General features: G+C 40.9%; 1 protein-coding gene across 1 annotated transcript; it reads left to right on the forward strand.

The window, feature by feature from the left end:
• Positions 1–8,059: 8,059 nt before the first annotated feature.
• Gm21440 (predicted gene, 21440) lies at positions 8,060–10,501 on the forward strand. The gene is made up of 3 exons (NM_001373893.1): positions 8,060–8,250; positions 8,475–8,661; positions 9,538–10,501. The coding sequence occupies exon 3, from the start codon at positions 9,678–9,680 to the stop codon at positions 10,374–10,376; it is 699 nt and encodes a 232-aa protein (NP_001360822.1). The 5' UTR covers positions 8,060–8,250; positions 8,475–8,661; positions 9,538–9,677; the 3' UTR covers positions 10,377–10,501.
• Positions 10,502–10,812: the final 311 nt, after the last annotated feature.

Genomic DNA, 10,812 nt, shown 5'->3' on the forward strand with positions numbered 1-10,812 from the left:
TAAAGTGTATCTCCCAGTAACGTAAATCCCCTAGACGTTCCCCAAGCTTGTTTTCCCTGATCTCTGAAAATACAGCTAGGAAGAAGCTCTTTGTTCTCTATAGCCAGCAAAAAGGCTTTTTGTTTCTATACTTTTCAACCAGAGATGCCTGCCTTCCTGTGCCAAGGACAATGAGATAAAAATTTAGAAAGGACTCACGCCCCACTCCTGCCTTGAAAATTTCACCAAGAACACCAGGAAGAGAAGAACTCCCCTGCCAACATTTCCCAACTCCTCCCAACTCTCCTCCCAACTCCTCCCAATTCCTCAGCTAGCTGTTAAAAGCCCCTTACTGTTACAGCTCGGTGTCAAACTCCCCTGCCCTGCTAGGCAGAGTGACTTCGTCCTCAGCCAACTAATAGTAAAACCTCTTGCAGTTTGCTTCAGTTGTGGTTTTCTCTTGGGTCATTGGGGTGCTGGCCAGCTCATTCCAGGACTTGAGAGGAGGCCCAGCTTCTGAGGTCTTACATTTGGGGGCATCTCCACCATGATTTGTGGCCTACCCCAATTCTCAGAGACCCTGCTTGGAGGTAGGATTCTATCTTTGTCTGTATCTTTGTCTCTATCTTTTTCTATAACTTTCCTCTATCTTTGTCTCTATCTTTTTGTGCCAGCTCTGTTTGAATTCACTATTCTCCGTTTGCAGTTGTAAATGCTCGTGAGAGCAACGAACTCCCTTTTTCAGATGGAAAAGGGTTACTGACAGACATGTCGGGAGAAACCGGCTGCCACCCTGTGGGACATCCCAGGAGTTCTGAGGGAGTTCCAGGGATACCTGGAGATCTCCTATCAGTGTGCCAAGTGAGAGTTTGCTCACTCGACTGTCTGTTTCTGTTACTGGGTGCCAAGTGAGTGTGTGCTCTCGGCCATCTTATTGGGGCCTGGTCTTGGTTATTGTAATCTTTTTTGTGTATATATTTTTTTCCCTGTATGTGACTCTGATGATGGGACCGACTATTAGCATGCCACTTGGACTGACCCTTGATCACTGGACTGAAAGTAAGACTAACACATTATCTCTGTGGATGTCTGAAATAGATTTTAGAGAACTTTCTGCTCTACAGAATGGCCAGCTTTGATGATAGTTGGCCACTAGAGGGCACTCTTTGTTTGGTTCTGTTTTCAGCTCTTAAAGTTGTTTTACAGAGGGGACCAGGGTCTCAGCCAGATTATGTGCCCTACATTCTCATCTAGAAAAATTCAGCATGGGATCCCCCCTCTCCCATCCTGTTTAAAGCCTTGGGTTCAAAAGAATAATCCAGGCTCCCCAGTCCTGGCCCTCTGCCACCCAGAGGGGGGAAAAAAAGTTAAAACAGGCACAGGTTTTACTGCAGCCCTCGGTTTCTCCCAAGATCTATCCAGAGTTAGAAGAACCTCCAAAATGGCATAGCACACCACCCCCATATTGCCAACTGGTCCCCTCCAAGAACTCTCAACAGGGTGCCACTAGATATTTGGGGAGGGACCAGTTGCTAAAGCCCAAGGCCAGGGAGCTCTAAGCCCAGAGTGACCAGATTCAACCATTGCACTGCCTTTATGTACTTATGACCCTCCTCCAGCAGGCCCCAGACAACTGCTGACCCTTCAGTAATGGCCCTTTTCCTCCTCTGACCTCTATAACTGGAAGGCAAATCATACCCCTCTTCTTTGAAAACCCCTCTAGCCTGCTAATCTAATGGAATCTCTCATATTCTCTCTTCAGCCTACTTGGGATGACTGTCAGCAGCTACAGATTCTTTCACCACAGATGAGAAGGAAAGGATTCTGAGAGGAAAAAAGAGCATGCTGGGGGCCAATTGACTACCAATAAAACTTCTGAATGAAATGGAGGCAGCCTTCCCTCTGACATGTTCTGACAGGACTGACCATATGGAGCAATTGACAATTTTCTGCTGGGCTCTGATAATAGGACTGAAAGGAGCTGGCAGGTGCCCCACCAATTTGGCCAAGGTAAGAGAGATCCTACAAGAGAAAAAGGAGCCCCAGCAGTGTTTTTAGAATACCTCTGAAAGGTATACAGGTGTTACACTACCTTTGACCCTACTTCGGCGTGCCAGCAGGTGACAGGTGTCATGGCTTCCATTGGGCAGTATTCTTCTGACATTAGGAAAAGGTTACAGCGTCTAGAGAGTCTGAAAACATTATCTTTACAACATCTGTTTAAGGAGTCAGAGAAAGTGTACCATAAGAGAGAGAGTGACAAGCCAGCACCAGGGTATATTGGGCTCTGAGTCTGCAGACACCCTTAAGGTCCCCAAAAGACCCTCAATAGGATCATAAGACCTCTGGTGAATGGAACACAACCTCTGCTCCAATCCAATCTCACAGGATCTGAGACTGCATTAATTAGGGAAGCAGAAAAACTGGCCTGACAATGGTCACAAGTCCCTCTGGTCTGTGCCAGCACCTGGGCAACTTGTTGGACGGAGTCTGAGGACAGCCCCAAGGTCCTCACAGAAACATCCATGAGATCTTAAGACCTTTGGTGAATGGAAAACAACTTCTGCTCCAATCCTATCATGCAGGACCTGAGACTGCATTCATTAGGAAAGCAGATAAACCGGCCTGACCAGGGTCACAAGTCCCTTCCAATCCATTACAGCACCGGGGACCTTGGGGGCAGAGTCTGTGAACACCCCAAAGGTCCCCACAGGACTCTCCATGGGATCTTAGTACCTCTAGTGAGTGGATTACAACATCTGCCAGGAGGAAGGTTCGAACACCAGATATCTGGGACCCTTCTCTGCAAGAGGAGATCTTGCCTGCAGAGAGTACTCTGAACACTGAAACTCAGGAGAAAACTAGTCTCCGAGGTCTGCTGATAGAGGCTAACATAATCACCTGACCATCGTTATGGCAACTATTAGAAAACAAAGCATTTATTTGGAGGCTTTGTTACATTTTCAGAAGATTGGTCAATCATCACGGGAGGTACCCCATCACTGGAGCAATAGAGAACTATTGATCCTTAGGCAAAAAGAGAGATTCTGCCATTGTATTGGCTCCTTGAAAACTCAAACCCATCCTTGTTGACACACCTATCCACCAATGAAGCCACACCTTCTCGTATTCCTTCTAATCTTTAAACTCACTGCCACTTCCTGGTAAGGAAATATTCATATATATGTGTCTATAGGGGATTCATTATTCAAACCGCCACTTTTCCCATGGCTCGATCAGCTATTTTTTTTTAAATACAACCTAAAGGGCTCCCATTTATTAAGGACTACTTATGAGCTTAGCCACAGTGATGGGCCCTCCCACATCAATCATTAGCCTAGAAAATAACCCATAGACTTAACTAATGACTAAGTACTTGGAGACAGATGTTCAATTGTTCTCTCTTCTCAGGTAACTGTAGATTGTCAAGATTGGGAAAAAAAATAATGTTCCATCACAGTAATGTTTAACTTACTCCATAACCTACACAAACATTACTCAACACCATCTTCTGCATTCTGCCCCTTCATAGACACACTTCCATGTATGGCATAAGTGAAGGGTGACTAACTCCTTCAGCAAGGATACTCAATAATATGTGACATGAACTGAATATTTCCTATAGCCTCACAACCCCCACATTCTACTGTGTGTTACACTTATTGGGGGACTTGCCAATCTGTCCAATATCCTGCCACCAAAGCTATGACAAAAAAAAAATCCTCATCATGAATTCCAATGAATTTTACCTGATTTCTTTCTCCTGAGGCAACTGAGAGTTATCCCTTAATGCTTATATTGGTGTCTGATTCATCTGTAATAAACCCACTACTATTAACAGCTACATCACAGGAGTTATGACAAATACCATCTCCCATGAGTTGGCCAAGCCTTTTCAGCAGCTTTTTTGAAGTATCCTTTCTATACTAAAAAATCCATTGATTCCTTTATTTTTAAGTGTGTAATTTAATGATTTTAACACATTTTCACCTCCGTTCCATTTTCCCCTCATTTTCTTCTACTTCATATGATATTGCAATCTATTAAAGTATAGTAGTGAATACAGCGAAAAGACCAGTGTGTGAAGCAGCAAATTTCTTTATTTCTCAGACAACAGATACACTGCCAGAATCTTCCAGGTACAACTGCTTGGTAACTTTGTGACTAATGTTAGCATGATTCTTCCAGAATAAAAGCTTAAAGAATTAAGCCATGGTTACACTGGACCAGACAAGTCAGGATCACTAGTGAAAAACATTTATGTAAATCATTTTCATCACTGTTACAATGTGCCTTAGCAGCAAGGAAAACAGGTCCATGGTCACAAGTGTATGAAAGAGGCATCAAGGAGCACAGTTGTCTAACTTATTAGCAGCCAGTAAGCATCGACACAGGAAGTGACCAAAGACAATAAATACCTTCCAAGACATGTTCCCAATGACCATGTTTCTTTACAAGTGCCTCACCCCTTCCATGCACACCCATCAATCAATTAACTCATTGATTAAAGCCCTCAGGGTCCAATCACTTTTCAGATTGTGTATAATGTTCTACCTTTGAACATTGTACTTCGGAACAAAATCTTCATCAAAGACCCACGACTGACATTGCAAACCCATTTCACTACAGAATTCTTTATGTTACAAAACGTGATAGGATCTATCTGTCTCTTTAATGGTATCTCTGTCTAGCAGTTACAAAAGCAGAACGTCCAGGCCAACAGAATCATCACCTCCATGAGCTTTTTTTTTTTTTAAATATGAGTTCAAGAAGAAGGAAAATGCAATGCAAGTTAAGGGTCTTGATCCCCTATCCTTCCAGCTTAAAGCCATAGGGTGGACCCAGAAGTTTAGGTCAAAGGTGTAAATTTCACCTATACTACAAAGAACTGTGATGATTTCTAGCCATCTCCAGTTTCAGTGTGGTATTTAGTCCCACCATCTACATCAAGGCATATTGCCTAATGTGAAATAATGCCAGCCGTTTATTGCAAAAACCACTATGTGTTGACTTGGATGTAAAATGAGACATCTATAATATAGACACACTTGTACACACACACATACTCACAGAAAGAGGCAAGAAGTAGAGGAGATGAGTCTTAGGATCCCTCAATGAAGAGATAGTGGAAATCTTGTAAGGTAGAGAGGTCATTGAGAAACTGTATGTCTCTATCTGCACAACATCAGGCCAGTGTGCCTTCCATCAATGAGTGGTAGGTTCTCACTATCCATCATCCCCATTTGAGAAGTTATGGACAGTTAATGAAAGATGGAGAGGCATTTTCATCAAAGGTATGCCCTTTGAAGGTTATAGGTTGGCCAGTCACTACTGGTAGCCCCATATCCAAGATTTTATGGGCAACACAATTGATTTGAATGGGTTTTATCAAAAGGGAGAAAAGGAGACATGAATTTGGAAGGAGGATTTAGGTGGAAATGGATCTGGTTTTGGTTCGGGAGGAGTTATTAAGAGAACTGGAAAGTAAATTCCATCAAAATATATTGTATGAATTTCTCAAGTTATTAATGAATGTAGTTCTTAATATACAATATCTGTACTGAACATATACAGACGACTTATATTTCCATCTCCTAAATAACAAACTCTTGTATAGCAGTTTCATTACATTAAGGGCAAAAGTAATCTAGAAATTATTTAAAATAAAGAAGGATCAGAGGTGATGGCCCAGGGGCAAATTCATGTGTGTGTTCATTTACTTACAACACCAGTGCTTAGGATTTTGGGAGGGGCAGAGACAGGAAGATGACTGTGACTTCCTGAAAGTCAGCCTCACTATTAGCTCAGCAGGAAACCCTATCAAAAGCAGATAAATTAGGGAGTGAAGGAGCAAATCATACTATACCCTTCCCTAGCCTCTGAACTTACCTGTACAGATCTGTGTGCAGAAACACATGAATATAATTAAAATATACAAGAGCTTATCTTGCATAGCTTATATGCAGTGTTTTGTTATCTTAGCCTAGAATCCTGAGGACTTTATATCATTAGAGTTCCTGAAGCAAACTCCCCAGATATAGTGGATGGGTATATTTTGTACTATGCAAAGAGACCTCAGTTAAATGTGTGTCAGTGACTCCAAAACACCTTTCCTTCTCTACCTTCCTTTATATGGCACAGAACGACCTGTAAATAATTAAAATATGAAAACAACGCTTTTTCACGAATTTAGGCTTGTGTTAAAATAATATTTATAACATTTTATTGAATGGAACAGAAATCTTCAGCTCCCAGGAGCAATACAGTGAATCCTGTAGGCTTCTGTTTTGTCCCATTATGAAAAAAATTAATTGCAAATCGACAGTTCCCACACTTTTAACTAAATCGGGACGAAGGGATATGTTTCCATACAAATAAGAAATGCCAATGTTATTAATCAAGTAGAAATGTGGCAGGGTTAGGATGCCTTTGGCTGATGTGACAATGATGACTGATTAGTCTCTTTTTATGCAAATAACCCTAACCTCTAAGAAAAGAAAAGTAATGATATAAAATATTCCAAGAAGTGGCATGGGGAATTATTACTTGATTTCAATTTCTTTTACATACTATATTAGTTTGAATAATTGTGGCTCACAGAAGATCAAATATTCAAAGAAGTTAATTTTCCAGGTGGTGGGACGTTTAGAAAGAATTAGGATTTGTGTTTTCATTAAAAGTGATTTGGCACTGGGCTCGAAATATCAAACAACCATTGAAATATCAAAAACTCTCTCTCATTCTCTCTCTCTCTCTCTCTCCCTCTCTCTCTTTCTCTTTCTCTCTCTCTGTCACTCTCTCTCTCTCATTCTTTAGCTCATTATCATCCGTTCTCTCTCCTCTCTCTCTCTCTCTTTTTCTCTCTCTCTCTCTATTTCCCTCTCTCTCTCTCTCTCTCTCTCTCTCAGTCTCTCTCATGTTTTAATCCATTCATCAAGTGTTTGGCATCTAGTATTAATACATTGCGTGTTAATTACACACAGTAAGGCAATCAACATTTATGATATGGATGTGTAATGGTCCTTCTTGCTTCTTTTTTTTTTTTTTTTTTTTTTTTTTTTTTAGTTAACTCAACCTGGGAATATAGAACCGCAGATAAAGAACTGCCTCCATCACATTGGCCAGTTGCCACACCTGTAAGGAAGGATCTTTTTTGGATGGCTGTTGTTGAAGGGTCTAGCCCACTATGGGTAGTGTCATCATCTATGAAAAGGATATACAAACTTTGGTTTGGACCATGGAAGGGTCAGAAATTGATGTTTCTGGAAGAACTAAAGATCTATATGGCATGAAAAATTAAAGTGCCCGCTAATTTGTAAGTAAATTCCATACTTACCAGCGTTCAATATTTTGTCTACCCATATTTCAAAAGTAAAATTATCAAATCTATTTCACCCTGTTTTACTGCATTTAATCTATGAAATTACTTGTAACCAGAAATACTGAAAAATTTTAAAGGACTTTAAAACATGACTGGTTGATATTGGGTTTGTTTAACTTTATCACAACTTTGAAGGCAGGACCAAGAGCTAGATTGTCTTCTCATTTTACAAACAATCCATGATTCAAGGTTGCAACTGACTTCAATACAAGGTACTTAACACTGTAAAATTCCTGCTTTGTTTGAATACAATAGTAATTGCTCTAACTTTGGGTTTTCATAAACAGAATTTTGATGTGCTATCCAGTGTGCTGCCTCAAAGAGTCTGGCACCATTTCTGACACTAAGAACAGTTTAAAGATAACCAGGGAAAGTTTGGAACAGGGAAAATAACCACCAAGGATGTTGGTGAATCAGAAACTGAAGGCTTTCACAGGAGGAAAACAAAAACAAAAGCAAAACAAAGCAATCAACAAACAAACAGAAACCCAACCACCAAAAAATATAAACAATACAAGAGTGATTTACTTGGGCAGAATGTGACTCAGGTCATCAGGGCATTTCTGTAGGGATTTCATTTTGGATTTCTAGGAGGCCATATGAAAAGGTAAAGCCTAGATGGTTAATGTTTCTGAGTGTAATTAGGGAAGGAACCAGCATGAGTGTGGTTCTATGATGCAAGCTGAACTAGGTGATGTCACAGAGCACTGGCCATAGATTGCACATCTATTCCACTTAGAGACACTAGAATGCCTAGAAGGTGTGTCCACTATTTTCCCAGTGGTCTGTGAAAGGCAAGCCAGCTCCTGAACTCCAACTTGTTCCTCAAGCTTTTGTGGCCTGGTCTGTATCAAAAGACAGAATCTTGACGACTAAGACATTTTCTTTGGGTAAGTACATTTATGAAGTAACTGGGACCATCATAGCTATAGAAAGCTGAAAGTTTTCCCTCCCACACTGATTAACTGTACAGTCTAAATTCTCCCATGTTTGGGGCCAGGGGCATGGTTGATCCAGTTTAGTTGATCTCCTGAATTTATTATCCTTGCTAACGATATCTCCTTCAAAATTCCATTAAAATGCCAAAGCTCTTCATTGTCCTTATGTATTTTAGAAGATGTAACTTCTAAATGGCTGATATTGCCTGGACTTGTTGAGGACGGAGTTGCAGTGGCAAATAATCACCAAATAATCCTGAGGCTGGGTCAGGTAACACAATACAGAAGGCCAGTGGTGTGCTGTGTCCCTGGGATATTTGTGAATATTGCCACCTATTTCACAGCTTGCAGGTACAAGAGAGGGTAGGTGACAACTCTGGCTCATTTTCTTTATTCTGTTCTCTCCTTGATCATTTTGGGTAAAAGGCATACCAACTTCCACATTGACATAGACATGCAAGGAGATGTTCCTCAGCAGAGGCAAATTAGCTCAGGGCTGAAGACATATTCATCTGAGTATATTATTCTGAGCTCTCGAGAATTACTTGTTAATTTCCCTTTGATAATTTCCTTGTTTCCTTTATTTATTTGTTTGCTGTTGTTGTTGTTGTTTTGTTTGTTTGTTTTTTCTTTGGATGGGTGTTTAATTTTACTTTGAGTGTGTTTGTGTGTAGCTTTGGCTGTTAGGAAAATCACTTTGTAGAATAGACTAGCCTTTATCTCACTAAGGTTTGCCTCCCTCTGCCTCTTGAGTACTAGGATTAAAGACTTGGGTTACTACCATCTCCTATTAACTTCTGATTTGATTGTTTGTTTTGTTTTGTTTTGTTTGTTTTTCTTTTTTGTTTTTTGTTTGTATGTTTTGTTTTGTTTTTGTTGGTTTTTTGTTTTAGTTGTTAATGTTGTAGCTGATTTGGAGACATTTTTTCTTTGTCTATCACTGGCTGCCCTGGAACTCACTTTGTAGACCAGGCTGGTCTCTAAGTCAGAAATCTGCCTGACCCTGCCTTCTGAAAGCTGGGATTAAATGTGTGTGCCACCATAGCTGGATTATGAGCTTCTTATTTTGATCAAATTAAGTTTAGAAGCCCAAACATGTTTAGCATAACCTTCTTGACCTGCTCAAAAATACCATTAGAGAAGAGCCTTGGTCCTGCATTCTCTCCCACCCTACACCCATTGCCTTTCAGTAACTCATATATATGACAGTAGCAACAGCATTGTGTCTGGTTTAAACAGGCAATATCTTCAATCCAAGGCAATGGGCAAGTATATTTGAACACAGAATGATAGCCACAAGACATCTGCCTGGGTTTGGTGTGGTATACCGCAGCAAGGCTACAGCCATGTAGAAGAAAATACCTTTGAAGAGGCTTAGCATGTCATCCCTCATGAAGAAGAGGAGGAGGAAGTCTTCTTCCAACACCCTGAGGAATATTGTCGGCTGCAGAATTTCTCACAGTTGGAAGGAAGGTAATGAGCCTGTCACCCAATGGAAGGCCATAGTTCTAGATCAACTGCCAACAAACCCTTCTCTTTACTTGGTGAAGTATGATGGAATTGACAGCATCTACGGACTGGAGCTCTACAGTGATGACAGGATTTTAAACCTTAAGGTTTTGCCTCCCATAGTAGTATTTCCTCAGGTGAGGGATGCCCACCTCGCCAGAGCCCTGGTTGGCAGAGCGGTACAACACAAATTTGAGGGGAAAGATGGCTCTGAGGTCAACTGGAGGGGGGTGGTGCTAGCCCAGGTGCCAATCATGAAGGATTTGTTTTACATTACCTACAAGAAGGATCCAGCTCTCTATGCTTATCAGCTCCTGGATGACTACAAGGAAGGTAACCTCCACATGATTCCAGACACTCCTCCGGCTGAGGAGAGATCAGGAGATGACAGTGATGTGTTGATTGGTAACTGGGTGGAGTACACCAGAAAAGATGGTTCCAAAAAGTTCGGAAAGGTTGTTTACCAAGTTCTAGCCAATCCTTCCGTGTACTTTATCAAGTTTCATGGTGACATCCATATCTATGTCTATACTATGGTGCCAAAGATTCTTGAAGTTGAAAAATCATAAAGTACAGAAACGTAAACATATAGGACTGGAAGAAAAAAAAAAGTTTTTTTTTTCCTGTGTTGGCTACATAAGGGTCTTTGATAATCCCAGTATCTTTGCCAATAAAATGTGTTTTGTTCTAAAAATGTAAATGTGTGACATGACATGCTGTGAGTGAACAATTTGCTGGACGAGATGGCCTACAGTGGAAAGAACTTCAAATGAAGATGAAAGTTTCATTTCAGGCGGTGAACAGTACATACACCTAAAATCATACATGCTAAAATGAACAGCTTCTCTGGTCTGCATTCAGAATAAGGAATTGGAGATGGAACTTTGAGGAGCAGGGATGGCAGAAAAAGATGGATGTTTAGTAAGTAGGGGAGAAGGACAGGACATAGGTAGAACCTCTGATGTGAAGACTGAAGGAGAAACAAAAAGTTGGGGAAAGTGGGAC

Source organism: Mus musculus, chromosome Y (genome assembly GCF_000001635.26).
Source record: "Mus musculus strain C57BL/6J chromosome Y, GRCm38.p6 C57BL/6J".
In the NCBI taxonomy this organism is placed as follows: Eukaryota; Metazoa; Chordata; class Mammalia; order Rodentia; family Muridae; genus Mus; species Mus musculus.

Coding starts and splice junctions, on each gene's coding strand:
- Gm21440 (NM_001373893.1), top strand. CDS start 9,678: ATGTCATCCCTCATGAAGAAGAGGAGGAGGAAGTCTTCTTCCAACACC.